This window comes from Mauremys reevesii, linkage group 10, assembly GCF_016161935.1.
Source record: "Mauremys reevesii isolate NIE-2019 linkage group 10, ASM1616193v1, whole genome shotgun sequence".
In the NCBI taxonomy this organism is placed as follows: Eukaryota; Metazoa; Chordata; order Testudines; family Geoemydidae; genus Mauremys; species Mauremys reevesii.
The window spans coordinates 76559687-76578278 of NC_052632.1; the positions used below are offsets into that span (position 1 = coordinate 76559687).

Sequence of the window (18592 nt, forward strand, 5' to 3'; positions counted from 1 at the left end):
GTGCAGAGTCCTCGGAGCAGCAACTGAAGTCAGTGGGAGCTGTGCTATGCAGAGCTATAGAACGCTGAGTACTCTGAAAAACCAGGTCCTAGGCTTCTCAAACTGGGTACCTAAAATCAGTGGATACTTTTCACCTTAAACTCTGCATTAGCTCCCCCACCTGTAAAATGGGGGCTAGCCTATCCCAACACCACCATCTCCCGGGAGCATTGTAAAGATTAAGAAAGGAGTGTTGGTGAAGACTCAGATACTAGTGATGTGGGCCAGAAAAGAGCCCATGAGGAAATTAATAATTCTGTCTTCAGAGCAGGGTTTGAATAGCGTGCAAGGAGAAAACCAAATACTGACTAGCTGCTTACTGGCTGAGACCCATCGGTCCTGGGGTCCTGCGGGCGGGGGGGAAAACAGCAGCTGATCACAGAATTAAAAACTTATCATGCAGCTATGCACAAGGGTGCTGAATAAAGGCTCCACAAGCACCTTTAATTGGGCCTTGCCTACCTTGTGAGTGCCTGACTGCAACCTTCATTGTTTTTTAACCTAGGTTTGTGTGTGTGGATATAAAACCTGGTTCTCTAACTCTACCGCCTAGAAAATGAGCTGAGCTGAGAGGGAGGAATTAAATGTACTGACAAGAGCGCACGGGCTCTGCACAAGCAGCACCAAGCTGTCTACCGCATTACTGCTAAGCCTCTCATTGTGAGGGCGAAAGTGCCCTGAACCTGCAGCTTCCACAGAGCCAGCAGCACAGCTGGAGTGTGGGGGATGCTGGAGGCACAGAGCCTTTGAAACCCCCCCGGCTAATCTTTCTGGATTTGCCTGTTAATTATCCACACAAAGCTGCACGTCTGCTTAACGGGGCCAGGGACAGTTCTCTTCTCCTGGAGAGGGGAAAAAAATTCACTCCCTAGGAGAAAGAGGAGGGGAAAATAAATGTCACCTCCCCACCCAAACAAAGCTACTTACCTGGCATCAGGAGCGAGTCCCTCTATAGGAGGATGGGATCTGCAGTGACAACGCCTCAACTCAAAAAGTCAGTCTAACCCTTCCCGCTCCCATCCACAAAACACTACAAGGAGAGAGCAGCTGGGCCCTGTTGTCTTGGTTTGATTTAGAGAAGATATGATCATTGTGTAGCTTAGACCAGACGCCAGGGAGTGTGTTACTGAAGCTAGTCACCGAGGCCACGTCTCGACTAGGGAAAAAAGGGGGTTGATTTCTTTTTAATGTATGCGCCCACACGCTGCACCACAACCCCCTATAGCGATGTGGCAAAAGCCCTGCCAAATCAAGGCAAGGGGCAGTTTTCCCTCCGCATGGCCCGTAGAGGTAAAAACCTTGGGTGGGGGAGAGGGAGGACGACAGCTACACAGAGCTAAGGCAGCACTTGCCTTGTCTGTACAGGGATTATGTTACCTGTATCTCCCCTGTGCCCATGGTCTGTGCCAAGAACTGCAGCCGTACAGGGTTTGGAAAGCCACGGCTTGACGAGCGCGTGGAGTCCCAATGTAAATGCTTTCTGATGCCTGCTCCCCTCATCCCACAGCCATTAGTGCCTGTTCCTTCCCTGATTTGAGAGTCAAGTCTGCACTGTTTTTTGTAAACCCCACCCCCCCGTAGTATGCATTCACATTTCCCTATTCTTCACTTGCTTTTTAGGGCTCAGGGATCCTTCCCCCCACATTTATGGGGCTGAAGCCAAATGAAAAATGCCCAGCAAAAGGGCTGAAAGAAGAGAGTCAGGGAAGTCTCCCAGTTCCCTGCCTCCAACCATCTCCCTGCTCTTCCTGTCCCAGTCTGTTGCCGGGCTGCCAATATGGACATTTCCTCTTTCATTTCCTGTTTCTATTTTAAAACATTCACATCACAAAGCAGCCAGAGCATACAGATCAATATGGCCCTGAAAATCCAGATAGGCTAGAGCAGGGGTTCTCAAACTGGGGGTTGGGAGGTTATTGCATGGGGGGGTCACGAGCTGTCAGCCTCTACCCCAAACCCTGCTTCACCTCCAGCATTTATAATGGTGTTAAATATATAAGAAAGCATTTTTAATTCATGGGGGAGGGGTCGCACTCCGAGGCTTGCTATGTGAAAGGGGTCACCAGTACAAAAGTTTGAGAACCACTGGGCTAGAATGTGTCTACACAGGCTCATGTGCACACGCAGTCTGTTTAAAGGACTCCTTTACATGATTAGTCCTGCTTCACACAGCAATGAGAGAATGGAAGCCATTTTTTATCCCATTCTCGTTTTCCTTTTAGGCTTTGGAACACATTAAGCTTTTACAGGACGCTTGGATGTTTTGCCGACTACCTTTTACAGTTTTTAACCACTCTGACTGAAATCTGGTTCGAGAATTGTGGTTGGTCTCCCCTTTCTACCCGCTGTCGCCTATAATTACTCTCAAATTCAAACCAACCAGCTTCTCGTGGAAGGACATTGATGTAGCAATGAAAAGCAGAGGAGTGAAAGCCAGAGTGCACAAAATTTATTTACAAAAAATTCAAATTACAGTATGATACAGGGACTTTTTACACACAGAATTAGAAGTTTTCTACCAGAGGATAAAGAAAAATATTTTTTTTTTTAATAAACCACCTATTCATTTTCGGCTATTGTTATACAAAGTCGCAGAACATGCACAATTCGTCTTTACAAGGTTGGGTTGTTTTAATATAATGTTTTGCTAAGTGCAAATACCAAATTTCTCTCTCCACCTTTAAGGCAAGTAAAATAGGACACTGCAATTAATCATAAAAAGTACCAGTCATAACATCGATGTGGGCCCACAAGACATCTCCCCGTCTCCCTTTGAAGAACACTGGGGTTTCAAAGGGGGCAAAGGGTATGTCTACCCTGTAAAAAGGCCTGCAGAAGTGACTTTCAGAGCTCGGGCTCTCGGGGCTCAAAACAACAGTGTCGATGTTCAGGTGCGGGCTGGAGCCTGGACTCAGAAACTCAGTGAGGGAGGAGGGTCTTTGATCCTGGCCTCCAGCCCATGTCTGAACAGCTACTCTGCTATTTTGAGCCCTGAGAGCCCATGTCAGTTGACCCAGGCTCTGAAACTTGCTGTGGTGGGTCTTACTTTGCAGGGTAGATGTACCCATAAAAACACCAGGTAAGTCCAAACCATGGAATTTTGTTTTGAATTGCGCAGGAAATGGTTTGTTCGTTAAGCTGAGAAACATCCCCATGAACCCAACTGATGCTAGAAGAGAATGGAGGGCTCTAAAATCACCAGTTAGGATGACAGCGAAGGAGAAGCCTCATTTCTCTACAGTGCGATTCCTAGTCCAGAGCTTCCTTTGTGAGAGGAGCCTCACCACAGAGCCGGAAAGGACCGAAAGGTGAAATGCTGTGTGAAGAGCTGATCTGATCTCTCTGGACTGCCTGTAGCTGCCCACAGGACTTGGTGGTGGTTTCATACAATGGGCACTGATTTCTCTCCTCGCAGACACAAAATGGGCCCTCGCCACTGTGACAGGAGAAAAAATTCTCTTTCCCCTCAGCAGGGTCACTCTAGGACCTCCAATGGAGAGAGACATCCAGCACGCACAGACTCCAGGCACATCTCAGCGAGGACTCCTCACCACCGCACCTTCCCCAAACACTACCTAGGGGGAACCCTGCTTCCCTTTGGCATGGAGATGGGAGAGTCGGGAGGCTTGCCATGCGCCATCAAATCCAGAGGGTACAAAGTTTGCTCATGTAGTAGGAACCAGTGCTTACCTTTAACAAAGAAGTACAGACACTGGACCTCCCTTGGTTACTGTGCCTAGTGCCTCTCCTCCCATTTCCAGCCTTTCCCCGCACAGGCTAATATGTATATATTTTAAAAAACATACAAAAGCCAGGAGTGAGAGCCAGGCCATTATTTTTGTTAATGGTCTATACTCTAGGCTAGGGTTTCAATATGGCTGTGTGCAAATGGCCACACCACTTCTATTTTTGCATGGTGATCGACCTTTGCTAGTCTATGGTCAAGCACTGAGGCTGAAATTCGCTTGAGAGATTGGCACAGCACAGTAGAATCCAAACACTCATGCTGTCCAAGCAGTTTTGCTGAACTCAGACTGACACAGGGGAACTAAAAAAAGTAATAACTACTGTATAAAATTGAATCTTTCCACCCAAATTGGCGAGACACTATAAAATTAAACCTAACAAAAATTACAGAGTGTTGGTACTACCACCCACTTCAAAGATATGGCTCAGCTGTGAGTGGTGGGTCTGGTTGTTTCCAGCTCTTTAGTGTGGTGATAGACGGTCACTACAGGAGTCTATTGTATCTATGGAGAGAGACGCGCACATATGGCCAAAGATTCATAACCTCACATTTTAAGTGGAGAGTGCTTCCTGCTATGAAACCATCCCCAAATAGTCTCCTCTACTGTAACTGCACATGCAGGAATAGGGGGAAGCATAGGGAAAAGCAATTTATATTTAACTGGATTTGAAGGAACAGTAACTGTGCTTGATAAGCAGAGTATTTGAGAGTCCCTGTGCAACACACTTGAAGAATGAAGGACACAGACTCCCCAAAGGCACTGGGTATTAGAATTAGTACCTGCTTCATCTGAGGCTTTCAAAGAGCAATTGCTTTATTTAGGAAGTACGTGACTGGCGACGAGGAGGTGGCAGACTCACTCCGATGGGCCAGGTTTGTTTGGATAAAGGCCACAGCCATGGTTTGGAAGCCAGCTCAGTGATCAAGATCTCCCATGCTCCCGTTCCTCAAATACTCCTATTAGCTGTACCAGCACCACCACCAGCATGCTAAGGTGACCACCAGCATCCTGCCAGGGGAAGTACTTTCTTTAGACGGCCTTTAGGATGTCAGCTGAAGCCAGTTCCTAAGCCAAAAAGCTGTTTCAGCTACAGTGTCCTCCCCGCCCACAATGAGAAACTGAACCTCACACTCCTTCCAACATGATTCCAGATAAACTTAGACTGAGGAAGTCTATGAGATGAGCATTGTGCAAAGGCAGCAGCCCTTAGTCAGATGTTCCATGCTGCTTAGAGTTGTAGCTGTTAGCAATACATGTCTGACGCATCCTACAGGAGACACCGACTGGGCTCTCCTGTACCCATGCTCATGCTGCTTTGTTTCTATTACTTTAAAAAACAAACAAAAAAACCCAACCCTCCCAAGGGACTTGACCCCTTTTTTCTTTACACTTTGTAAAACCAGACAATGGACTATCCAGTAATAGGGGTCGGGGCTTTTCTGCTCGTGTCTCAGGATAAAATGAAGGGCCAGCTGACAAAGGCAAAATTCACCCCACCCTGGCACTCCCGGATGCCTGTTGAACTACTTCCTTAAGACCCAGCATCATGCCTCTAGCCTCCCAGCTGAGTGAGAAAAAAAGAAGAGACTCTGAAATGCATTAGCCTTATTCCTTAATTGGCTAGATGGGACACAGTATAGCAAGCGGAGCAGCACCTCTGGAGCGAGAGCCGAGGTGGACTGGCAGCCCGGGCCACTACTCCTTGATTCAATTAGACGAGACAGAAAGCTAAGCTCCATCTCCAGTGCGGGCACTGACTGGTTAGAGGGAAGGCAGGAGCCCTGCTCTGTGCACGAGGTGCGGGAGGGATGGCATGTTCCAGAAGCAGAGTATGAAGCAGTAGGACTCGCTCTGCATGTGGCTGAGCCCTTTCAACCAAACTACTGAGAAACTGCAAAAGTGGCTAGGAAGTGCACACACCCAATCTGCCCTCCAAGTGTGTCAACATGCCTGCCCATGGCTACTGAGGGGATCGTTCGGTATAAGGTGCAGATTTAAACCTGAATAAAAACCAGCTGAGCAGCATTCGGTAAGCCACTACGTCCCCTAGGCTATTTTTTTAAATTAAAAAGTCTTAGCAGCAAAGTCAACAAATAGTTCACGGTGTGGTTAACAACTCTACGTTGGCAACAGCACTTGACAACCTGGAACGAACAGTTAACAGTGCATCTCTCAGCCTATACATAACACCTGGGACTAGAGAAATTGTATCAGCTCCAAAAAGTATGAAAACATCCATTCTGCAAGGTCCTCCTGGAGACAATCCCACTACTGATAGAAATGTCCTGCTCACAGCCCAGCCAGGTATTGCTCGCTGCCATATTCCTCCCGAGAGTACACCCTACCCAGGACAGCACAGGCGGCCACGCTCATGTACCCTCCTCCTGGTGCCTCCTGCAGCTGCCAGTCACAGACTTCACAGTGCCCTGGTTCACTGCCTGCTCAATGCCCAAAGAGATGGTGCTTGCAGAGAGGGTCAATGGAGAGTAGCGAGAGGGCAAATCTGACAGATTAGCAAGGCAAGGCAGACACCTGTAAAGAAATCCTGGGTGTTAACTTCCAGGGAGGGAAATCAAAAGGGGGGGGGGGTGTTAATTTGATCTGGTTCCTAACAGCAACAATAACAAATACCAAACAGTTTGGGGAACAACTGTGTGATGAAGTGGTTGGTTTTTTTTTAAACTAGACGACTGCATTTATGGAAGGCTATTCTGATAGTCTCATCCTCCCCCCATTTAAGAAAAGCTCTGTTCCTACCAGTCACTACAGCAAGGGGGGGGGGGGGGGAGGGGGGAAGAGGCTTGTGCCTGCAAAGCTGCAGCTCTAGCATAAAATTTACCCATTTGACACAGGCAGCTTCAAGCCTTCCACCCCATCCTTCCCTTCTATCACATCCCTCACTTGGCTTATTCATCTGTAGCCAGACCACAATACTGTCCCCGAGTCACACGCTGCTCCCAGTTCAAGCCAGCCAGAGGCTGCTCCTCAGCTCCGGTCACAGGTAAAGCAGGAGTGAGCCTGACTGCCTAAAGGAGTTTGCCACATTCCTTCTTAAAGGAAAACGGTTTCTCCTAAGCAGCCCTTTGGCTAAGCTCAGCAGTATTACAGTCTGAAGTCTTCCCAAGCTGATTAAACTGATTTTTTCAGAAGTTTATTAAATGTGTCGAAACGGGTACTTTGCTGCTTACACGAGAACTGGAGGTGTAATTTCCAGCTCGGTTAGACATACCCGCACCACCTCTGATTGAGCTACTGTGGCATGAGCAGCAGGATGGGTGAGCTGCTCTGAGAATGCTCCCATCTGAGACTCTAGACACGTTGCCCAGCCCGTTGCTCATGCTGCTGTGGCTACGTTGCCGTTTTTGGTGCACTGGCTTGATCAAGCTAGTGGAGGTATGTCTGCACCCACTGGAAAGTCCGCCTCCCCATCCAGAGCAGCTGTACCCTAACAATGACAGCATCTCTGCAAATCAGTTTCCAGCCCATTTTAAAGTGATTTAAACATTCCTGAAAAGCTTTGGGCCCAGGTTTTCAGAGTTGGATGTGTGCACAGTGTATGTACGCAGCTCCCAGGCTTGTATGCACAACGGCACTAAGGGTGCACAATCGGTTACTGCAACAGGGGCCATGCAGTTTAGCCCATATGCAACTCTGAATCTCGGCCTTCCTGTTGATCTTCTGAACAATTTGTATGTTTCTACCGGCTGTTATAACCAAGATTTTCATAGATGGCCAGTGATTATGTGTGCCCAACTTGAGACACTGAAAAGGACCCCGTGTTTCAGGAAGTACTGGCCACTCATCCTCTGAAAAATCATGCCCCTTTAAGGTGTCTCACGCTAGGCACTCCAAATCACGCATCACTTCTGAAAGTTGTGGCTTACAATACTAAGCCAGTGGTTTGTAGCCTCTTTCTTTGAGCTGCTATGCAGAGGCATGAGTGGTACTTTGCAGCAAGATGGCTTCTGCCTCCTAGCACTGGACTCTCACCAGGACAGGTGCTTCCGGGCTCAGCAAAATGGTTGTAGATTTGCTTGTAGACTCCTGTCTGTTAGGGCTATCACAGATTACAGTAAATGTTTGGGACTATTCTCCAAGGGATAATCAGTCCTGATGCTCAGATTCACCCCTTTCCCCCAATATTATCCAGGTGTGAAGGAAGACACAGCTGAATCTTATTACCAGCATCTGAATAATTTCAAGCTTCCCCATATCACCTTCCCTTCCAGCTAGCCTTCACATTAAAGAGGGGGGGGCTGCTTTTGCAGACAGGAAGGTAAGTTTTGGCACAAGGGGTGGACTGAATGGCTACATCCCCACACAGCATCACTTCCCTGAACAGCCTTTGTGAAACAGAAGGACCCTTGGAGATCCCCAGGCCTGAACTGTGCAGCCTCTTACTGCTCCAAAGGCTGTGCAACACAGTTAGAAGATTCAAGAGAACCAAATGTTGAATTACAAAGATTTAAACATCCTAGAAGCCTTAAATACTGTGTGTGGGGGGGAGGGGAATCTATATCTGCTCCCCGTGCAGCTGGCTGAAATGATGGGGGACAGAGGGTGAAGAGGGGAGCGTGGTGGTGGGGCCAGCGTGGCTTCTCCCTGCAGACTCCATTACTAGTGCTGTTTGAACCAGATCAGAACCGATGCCGAGGCTGTGGACCAAAGTGCATAGGCAAGTTGTGCTCCAGCTGAACATTGATCTGGGGGAAATCGTAGTTCACCCGCATGTTAGGCAGTGGGGGCACATATGGGGCAGGGATGGGTCCTAGGTTCAGGGGTATGTTGTTGTACAACGGGCGGACAGGAGGCAGCGGGAAGGGTGGATGCACAAAGGGATAAGGGGGCATTCGGGGCTGATGGATGTTCTGAGGGACTGGTCTTGGGATGACTTCAACTCTCTGGATTTTCTCCACAGGCTTTTCCACAGGAGGGCCGATCCTCTTGAAACTGCTTTCTGCAAAGAGATTAAAAAGAAATTAGAAAGACCCCAGGCTGGAGCAGAAACTCCCTCCTCTGTTCACAGGGAGGTTCTTCAGTTCCAGCTGCGGGAGCGTGCACTGTTTGTGTAAGGAGCGACTTGGGGCTCTAGCAAGAAGCAGGCATGGTGCGGACAGGCGCAGCTCTACCACTGCATTTGGATCCTTGGCTTGCAACACTTCCACCCTTCTAGCACTCAGCTTATGGGCAGAGGCTTCCAGCTGTGTCAACTCTGATGGCGGCAGGGAGTAACCCCTGGCTCAAGAAAGAACGGTTACAGACCTACAGTAACTGTGATTCTCCAAGATTTAGTCAGTGTTGATCCCACTGTTGGTATGTACCATGTGAGAATGGACATCTGAGTAGCAGTCTCTATCAGGGCTGGGCATGCACCCTGGGCCTCTTCACCAGGGCAGAAAGGGTGGAGTGGCCACTGTCCTTCCTCAGCTAGCACTGGCTTTGAACTGCAAGGGCTTGGAGGACTCTGAACAGTTGGGATGGAGGGTGCGATTTCCTGCAATATCTTTGGGAGATCTTACAGCATTAAGTTTATGTATCATTGTGGGGCAGGGATTGTATGTAATTCCATGGGGGAGGGTGAGCACAGCTCCTCCATGAACTGAAACCAGTGTGTGTGGGGGTAATTATGCAAATCCACTGCGGTTGTACCACCACCAGAGAGGTACCAGCACCTGGAGAGGCTCGCATATACTAGTTCAAATTGGATTCTCCAGAGACCAACAGACAAAGGACTTCTTAATAAACGGCTTGAGTTTAAACTGACTCAGGGTCTGCTTTCTGATTCAGCAAAGGGGCAGGACCTTCTGTTCAAGGGGGCTTCCCAATCCTGCCTGGGAAGGATCGTAAGGCCTTTGGCCTATTGAGGCCCCATAAGACTGATGGGTGACCTTTGGGGACGTTTTAGATGAGTGCAGGAACTTTGTTTCTAATATGTTTTACCTGAAGGTGCGTTCACTTTACAAATAAACTTTCCTGCTTATAAAAAAAAAACCGACATGGTAACTCATGACTGCAGGCAACTACGCTGTTCATAAACCTTCCAAGAGAAAGCAAAGTACAGATGCTGGCCTGTTTAGATGGTCTGGTCTGGCTTGGCTTGCTGGGGATATTACAGTGAGGCAGAGAACAGTGAAAGACCTTGGTCAGGAGGGAGAGAGCCACGGGTGTTTGCCCAAGAGGGCAATGCAGGTGCAATTCCCCTGAACTATGACACAGGGATCCATGCTGACACCACCTTGAAGAACTACAGTTATGAGAGGGAATTAACCCTTCTCTCTCCTTTGAGTACCTGTCGGTGTGGATCCCAATGTAGGTGACTGGCAAGCAGTACCCTCATCATTGGACAGTGGGAGTGAAGAGTATCAGCTGGATCAGTGAAACTACTGAAGAATCACTCTGCCAGACTTGGCATCTGCCCTGGCAGCCATATGCAGGGCATAACATTTCATAGAAAGCTCAGAAGGGTACTCCACATAGGAGCCTTGCAGATCTCAGATTACCACTTTCTGAAGCAGGAGGCAGATGCGGCCTGTGCCCTGGTGGAGTGCACTTTGATGTTTGGTGGAGAAGCACTCCGGCCAGCTGATAGCAGGTGGAAATGCACTACGTTATCCACATGGAGATTCTCTGGGATAAGATGGGTTGGCCGTTGGATGAATCAGAAGCGGCCACGAAGAAGCGGGAAGGCAGCCTTGTTCCTATTAAGGTCTGTAACACTTTGGATATGTCAAGGTGTGAATTTCTTTTCTCCTGGTATTGGGTATGGCTTGGGGAGAAGACTGGCAAGGTAATGAACTGGTTCAAGTGAAAAACCAAGAACGCCTTGTCACTATAGAAGAATGTTTAATGTGGTCTGGTCAGGAGAGCTTGAAGTTCACTGATTCTGAACTGAGGAAATGACCACTAGAAAGACTATCCTGAAGGTAAGGTTGGGTATGAAGCATTCCGACAGCCAGTCATTCAAGTATGGGTCAATTTGGATTCCCTGCCTTGATAAATGCACTGCCACTACTAGCAGACATTTTGTGAATACACTTTGCTGTGCAGAGTCTGAAGGGAAGAACGCTGTATGGATAATGATTGGGGCCCATTGAGAATCTGAGGTACTTCCTGTGGGCCAGATGGGTCACTACGTGGAAGTATGTATCCTGTAAGTTGGTAGCCGTCTGGAACTTGGAGAGACTGAATGATGGCGGCAAGCCTTCGGGCAGGTCTACACTACAGCTGGGATTGACGCTCTGAGATCAATCCACCGGTGGGCGACTTAGCGGGTCTAGTAAAGACCTACTAAATTGACTGCAGATCGCTCTCCAGTCGACCCCTGTACTCTACCCCTGACAAGAAGAGTGAGGTAAGTCGACGGGAGAGTTTCTCTTGTCAACGCCCCCCTGCAGTGTAAACCCCACGGTAACTCGACCTAAGGTACATCGACTCCAGCTATGTTATTCACGTAACTGGACTTGCGTAGCATAGGTGGACTTACTGCAGTAGTGTACACATAGCCTTAGTATCCTGAACCTAAGAGACTGTACATGTATTTGTGGAGTCTCCTTGAGTTTAGGATAGGACACAGTTGTCTTCTCAACTCCCTTCCTTTGGAAAGAGGAAATGAGTAGAAGCCTCTTCCTCTGAATTCTGTTGGAACCTCTTCTGTGGGGTCCTAGATCACTGGTTTCCAAACTTTTCGGCATCACAGCCCCTTTTACTAACTTAACCCCCTGCTCCTTGTCCCCTGACCACCCCCTCCCGGGACCCCACGCCCTCCACCTCCTATCCAACCCCCCCTGCTCCCTGTCTCCTGACCACCTCCCCATCCAACTGCTCCCTGTCCCCTGACTGCCCCCTGGACCTCCTGCCCCTTATCCAACCCCCCACCCCCAGCTCTCTGCCTCCTTACCATGCCGCTCAGAGCAGCAGGACTGGCTTATTGGAAAGCCTGGGAGGTGGGCGGGCACAAGCCGTGCAGTGGCATAACTACAGGGGAGGTGGGACAGCAGGGGAGTGGCTGAGAGCTCGCCGCCCCCGCTGGGAGCTCAAGGGCCGTGGAGGACAGGCCCGCAGGCCATAGTTTGCCCTCCTTTGGTCTATTAAATAAATAAATGTTTAGACTGATAAAAAATGTTTTCGTTATGAAAATTTCACAGCCTCGCACCCCCCTTGGAATTTCTTCACCCCCCCCCCCCCCCCAGTTTAGGAACCAATGTCCTAGATGAAGCAATGAGGCCACTTCTGATAGCACGAGGCTCTTGTGAGAAGGGGCAGAAAGACACGGAAGGGGCAGCCCTGGGCAATGGCTCCCTAACACCCAGTGATGGGGCTAGCGCCCACTGGGCCCTAAGCAGAAATATCCCCTTGAGCTGTTTGGGATTGTGGATTTGTCTCCAGAGGCTTTGTGTTGTCTATCCTTACCCGAGAACACCAAGCTCTGCCTGGAGTCTCTGCCTGCACGTTCAAACCAAGTCCCTGTCCGTGCCGGACTTCAACGGCAGAGGTGTTGGGGGCTGTTTGATGCTGATGTCTGTTTTGGGTGCTGGAGGCAACTGTGTTGGTTCCTCTCTTGGTGTCATCTTTTCTGTGCCAGCATTGGGCATAGCCTGTCTGATGCAGGATTCTGGCTTGTCCACTAGCAGGATCTTAGAGCCAAGTTTCTCCAGGGTCTGAAGAGACCTTCATGGATTGTTTCAGAAGCTGGAGTCTGAGCCATGCATCTCTTACACCCTCAGGGAAAGTGACAGGCACAGGGAGCATCTGCTAGGTATGGTGACTCTAGACAGAAGGTGGGCTCACCATGTCTATCTTTTAAAGGGATCCAGCAGTTTGCAAACTGTGGGTTGGGACCCGAAAGTGGGTCATGACCCCGTTTTAATGGGATCACCAGGGCTGGCGCTAGACTTGCTGGGGCCTGGGTCTGAAGCCAAGGGTCTGAGCCCTACCACCCAGGGCTGAAGCTCTTAAGCTTTGGCTTTGCCTCCACCCCACCTGGAGTGGAGGGGCTTGGTCTTCGGTCCTCCTTCCCAGGGTCGTGGAGTAATTATTATTACTATTATTTTTTTTTTGGTCAGAAGCGGGTTGCAATGAAATGAAATTTGAGAAACCCTGGATTAGCCCATCCCAGGATGGACAGGACTGAAGCCTACAATTTTGAGTTTGCCATGCTAAGAAGCCCTGTGGGAGATGTGTGGGTGTACAGAGGGTCTAGCCATTGATATGTGGTCCAGACAAGTCAATAGGATTACAGCAGTTGAAGATGATAAAAGTTCTGAATAGTTCAGGTTTACAGAAAATTTAGTCAAAGCTACCAACTAGCAGGTCAGGCACTTGCCAGGCTTTGTCTCGGTGCCAAGGGCAGTAAGAGGGAAATGGGAGAGAGGTAGTGTCCACCCCGCCCTGTATGTCCTCATATGGGAGCGAGAGAAGGCACATGTGCAGCCCTGCTAACACTGCTCCTCCAATTTCCAGTCTTGCACGCATGAGCCACATGCAATCCTAAAATGGGATCTACAGACACAGTCTGCGAAGAACACTGCTTTTTAATTACATCCTTTGCTGGATGACAACAACTCTCAGCGAGCGGCTGTGGTTTCAGGAGGTGCTGAGAGGCACTGGTATGTCTAGTAGACCTTTGCAGAGAAGAGCATGGCATACCAGCATTACACTATTTTTGAATCTGTAGCTGTCAGATACCTAAGGAATTTTCTGCTCTTCCAGAATTCCCTCCCAGCTGCTCCCAGAGAATATCTAAATACACAGGACTGTAGACTCCTCTCCCCTTCCAGACCCCATCTGTATGGATAGAACCCCCCTTGGTTCCAGTGCAGGGAATCCCTCACCCCACACAACTGTCCAGGCCCTGCATATTTTAGGTTTGGACAAGGAGGAGTGCGAGGGGAGGCCCTAGTTTGGAGACACTAGTTTTGTGGCTTTCCCTCAATTTGGTTCCTGATTCATCTTCATTTAGGTCTTCTGAACTTCCTCCATGGCTTCCTGCCTTTGTTTTCATTTAATTTTGAAGACCAGAATCTGTCAGAATGCAGATAATTTAGTTAAAAGGCACAATAGATTTTTGGACCGAGAAGTCTGACTTTTCTCTCCCTCTCCCTCAGCCGTGAGGAGCCTCCGTTTTCTCTCCCACGAACGGGCAAGTGTCATAGTCTCCTGCCCCGAGTGGCCCACACGCTGGAGCAACGGTGAGGCACAGGCATTTTCAACCAGTGTCATATTTAGGCCTTTTCTGACCATCCCCAGGATTAACAGCTTCAGCTCTAGAAGACACCCCAGCAAAGATCCCTGTGCCCTGTCTATACTAGCATTCCCCCCCCTAGCAACGCAAGGGTGAAAATCCTTGCACAGAGACAACCTTTGGGATCATATATTGTAGCCATCCCCCTTCTGGCTAAGGACCAGAAAACATTTCCTTTAGAAACAATTTAAAACTCCTTAAGCTAAAGTGCTCACTTGAGAGACAAAGCACACCCGATATCTACAAGATAAGAAGACCAGAAAACAAACTAGTTCAGGCACGGGCAGATCAGAGCCATTACCCACTAACGGCACAGGTAGGGCAGTTAGACGTTTCTGTACAATATGAAACCCAACAAACTTCTGTAGCAATACTCCAAAATGAGATTTAAGGGAGTGTTTTTATTATAAGGGAATTTGCAAAGAGCCTAGCCTTTGAAGATGCAACTAGGGCCCAGAGACTCACCAGCAGCTTAGAAGCTGTTGCTCTCTCCTGGTGTCTCTACTATCCACCCTGGATCACCAGTTTTGTATAAGGGCAATTACATGACCTACCTCCATTTTTCTTCTTTTGCTCCTCTTCAGCCTCCTTTTGAATCTCCTGAATTATCTTCTCATCATCTTCCTAAATTACAAAAAAATAAACAGGTTAATAAACCAGTTACTGCTGCAAACAGATCTCTGCATTCTGACCCGAGCTAATGCAGTTTTGTGCGCGTGTAAAGATCAGATGCCTATTGTTAAAAGTGAAACTGGCAGAGTGGTCCTCTTGCGACCACCCTATATTTTGTCAGAATAGCATCATCAACAATAGCAGTACTGCAGTACAGATTCTGTACAGAATCCAAGCCATTTGATTGCTTTTCAGCTGGATCAGTGTTAAAATTCACTAGCTTGACAAACCAGAGTGCAGCAGCTAAACTCTCTCTCCTGTCCATCGGAAGAGTTGAGGGAGTGCTATTAATCTTTTAAAATGGCAATAGTCCATTAAATATTTACACTACATCAACAGCTCTAGAGTGGTGGGTCCAACAATTGGATTAACACAACTTAAATCCTGGCTCTAGTAGCTGAATGTTGCACTAATGAGTCCATTATCTTATCTTGGATTCTGAGGACATGAATTCTAGAGTGTTTTTTTAAAGCCATCTAGAAGTTAGAGTAAGAATGTTCAGTTATATTATATCAAGGGATTTGCAGTATTGTTGTAACTGTGTTGGTCCCAGGATATTAGAGAGATGAGATAGTCTGAAGAAGAGCTCTGTGTAGCTCAGAAGCTTGTCTCTTTCACAATAAGAGAGGTTACCTCACCCATCTTCTCTCTCTAATATAAAAGGGTTTGTGAGATCAAACTCAGGACTGAACGTATCGATACCCTCCACATCCAGCCAGCATGTGCAGATTGGGTCCTCCAATAACTTCTTCACTTTTTGCCCCTCCTCTTCAGCCTCCTCCTGAATCACTTGCATTACCCTTCTGCACCTCCCGGATTTGCGATAGCCTTGTGAATCCTATACATTCAGACAGTTGTGATGACTAATAGCCAGCATTTAGATAGATGGCCCTTTTCATAAAATGATCAAAACACTTTACAAAGGTCGGTATGAGTAACCCTCAAAGGTGAGGTGATGGGGGCCGTAAGTACCTAGATAGATGAGAAAAGTGCCTGAAGTGAGGGGAACTGATTCTGATACCCAGATGATCCCAATGAAGTTGATATAATTAAACTTAATACAAATCATTCTAATTTTAGTGTGAAAGCCAGGAATCATTTTGCTTGTTTCTTTTGATATCAACTATCCAGTTCTGCCAGTTCCATATCACTCTGAAAATGGCTTTTTCAATACAGAACAGCAAGCAAGAACTGTCAAGGCAAATCAGATCATGTCATCAAAGGGCCAACGAGATGGCTTCCTATTTGTGCCTAACAAAAGAACATTTGGGATTTTTGGTTGTAGAATCTACATTTGTATTTATGGCCGTGATTCTCTTAACCATTCTTTGCAATGTTACATTGAGGTTACTTTCTACCAGCCATTGGAGGCTACCGAGGTGAAACATTGACCCCGTCATCCTTTGAGAAGAGCAGGAAATAAGCATTCTGGCCAGCACCTCTTTCCTCAGCAATAGTTTCTAAGGCCTAAGGCTGGGCGTGGGAACTATTGCAGGACACAGAATATCTGCATTAGTTAGAAGGCACTTGGGGGTCATTTGTGTAAGAAATAAAAGTTATGTTCTCTTGAACTGTTGAAGAGATTGCAGTTGGATATATGGGGAATTTAGAACAGTGGGTTCCTCACAATATGCCTGGCTCTAGTTAATTCTATCCATCTTATTTCTATTACTGCAAAGCCCATACATTTCTACTTACAAATTTTTAATGTGGAAAATATCTTGTATTTTGGAAAGTGCTCTGGGACACTCCTGTGAAATGTGTTCTGAGTGTGCACGTATAAAAGTGATTGTAAGTTCTGCCAGCTTCCTGATTCAGAGCTAGCTGCTCAGTACGTGTCTAGCAGCAATGGTGGCTAAGCGTCTTCACGGTGTGTTCCTGGGTGGGCGGGAGAGAAGATAACCTAATTGTCTCTGGGAAACCTTATCCTAATCTGAAGAAAGCCATCAAGCCTGATTCCTTGCCCCTCTTTGATTATTCTTCTGAGTCAGTGGTTAAATTTAAGTCTTTCCTAAACACTTTTTCAAAGGGGCTACTTCCATGGATTGTTAATGATAGTCTACATATAGCCATGAAAGTGCTGAAGCACAGCTATTTTATGGAATAAGCTTACCATAAATCATGCACAAGCTTCTAATTACCCTCTGAGGCTGAACTACAGATACCAGATTGCTATTTTCCCTGGCTGGGGGAGTCACAGAACACAATGTATAGTGAGGAATAGGTAAACAGAGTTCAGAGGCTTATCCAGTGTTGAGTTTTTATCTTAATCTCTGGCCTAGAATTCTCAAGCTATCAGTATTTTCCATTTTCAGCTGGGTTAAAATACTATTGAAATAGCTGTTTCACCCACAGTATTTCCACTTCTTGGAACAGCTGCATCTGAAAATATGTATATAAGGAACAAGTCACTACTTCTGCTAACCTTACCCTGCCCTCCACCCCCACAAAAAGGTATAGCCTGCACCTTATTTTATCCTAAGCAACACACCCACCCCTAACAACATGCAACTGATACGAGCCATTCTTCTGCAGACCAGCTCTCTGATAAAAGTTTGGGGATAAACCCATGGAATGCTCCCCCTGGAAGAGCTTGCTCCGGCCACGTACATCTGAGGTTCTCAACCTCTCTCTCTCTGAGGCCCTCCCTCGACATGCTATAAAAACCCCAAGGCCCAGCAGGCATGTAGGGCCTCGGGCATAGGCATAGTTTGACTTCTATTGGCGGGGGAGGGCTTGAGCCACCTCCGCATGGCGGGGTCCAGGGAGGGAGCGCCACCTCCACCCACCGACTCACTTCAGCAGGCCACCCAGCCTGTCGGGGAGGGGAGAGGGAGGGAAGCGTCAGCGCAACCAAAAATTATAACTCAAATGTGGGGGACTTAGCTTGAAAACAGCGTAGGGTGCAGGGAGGGGATAGCTAGGGACTGTGCAGGCAGTGGGGGGGGTACCTCAAGGTGCAGGGAGAGGGTAGCTGGGGCTGTGTGCACACAGAGGGTGCCTATGGATGCAGGGAGGGGGTGGCGAGGGGCTGTGTGCAGACAGGGGGTAGCTCCGGGTGCAGGAGAGGGGTATTAGGGGCTGTGTGCTGGGAGGGCTCCTCTGCGGTCCCTGTTCCTGGAGGGGTCTGCTAGCCACGGAGCCAGGTCCCCCTACCTGGGCAGATCTTGCTGGCTGCCTCTGCAGGAGCGAAGGGGGCTGGGAGCTGAAGGATGAGCTTCAACCTGGGCCGGCACCAGCAGGAGATGAGGGAACGCTGCCGCTGCCTGCTCCATGGCACCAGCCAGAGCAGCAGCTGCCACGCATTGCCTGGCTTCCTGCCTCCGACCTGGCCAGGGGGCGAGGAGAGGAGATGGGGCTTCCCCTGGGACTGCCATGCTTTTGTGCCACTGTTTGGGAAGGGAGTTGCCCTCCATGTCCCCAACTCTGCCCATGGGCTCAGGGCTTCTGCCTCACAGGGGGCGCCAGGGATTGGGCTCTGGATTTCAGCCACAGGGCCCTGCAGCCCCCTTGAAAGGGCCCACGGATCCCTGATGTACATGATGCAGTTTTACCACCACTCAGCAAGGAAAGATTAATCTTTAGGAGATTCCTACCTCCTGAGCAAAGAGAATGCTTTTTGTGTCACTTAATGACAATCCCAAAGCCCTGCTGACTTGTATAATTTCTGTGTACATTGTGGATTCTGTGGACACTCAGGTCACAGTAGCTCAATTCCGTGGAGAACATCTGAAGTGGATACATCAACAGTGCAAGTTCCCTCTGCTAGGAGATCCTACTACGGAGATTCAACTTTGGGGTCAAGACTAAAACAATTTAAACTACTGCAGTTTGGGTAACTAACCAGCCACCATACCACTGTTATCAGGGGCGGCTCCAGGCACCAGCATGC

The 18592-nt window shown here is 48.3% G+C and overlaps 1 protein-coding gene across 10 annotated transcripts in view; it reads right to left on the reverse strand.

The window, feature by feature from the left end:
* Positions 1 to 2468: 2468 nt before the first annotated feature.
* The window catches only part of RNF216 (ring finger protein 216), a 114091-nt gene continuing 97967 nt past the window's right edge, over positions 2469 to 18592 (reverse strand). For 8 of the 10 annotated variants that reach the window (XM_039491421.1, XM_039491411.1, XM_039491418.1 and 5 more), the window contains 2 exons: positions 14583 to 14652; positions 2469 to 8745 (listed from right to left, as the gene is read on the reverse strand). In XM_039491421.1, the coding sequence (XP_039347355.1) occupies positions 8426 to 8745; positions 14583 to 14652 (390 nt within the window). In that variant the 3' untranslated portion in view covers positions 2469 to 8425. Of the gene's footprint in view, positions 8746 to 13055; positions 13809 to 14582; positions 14653 to 18592 lie in introns of those variants that run through there. The other 2 variants (XR_005585463.1, XM_039491419.1) reach the window with 2 other exon arrangements.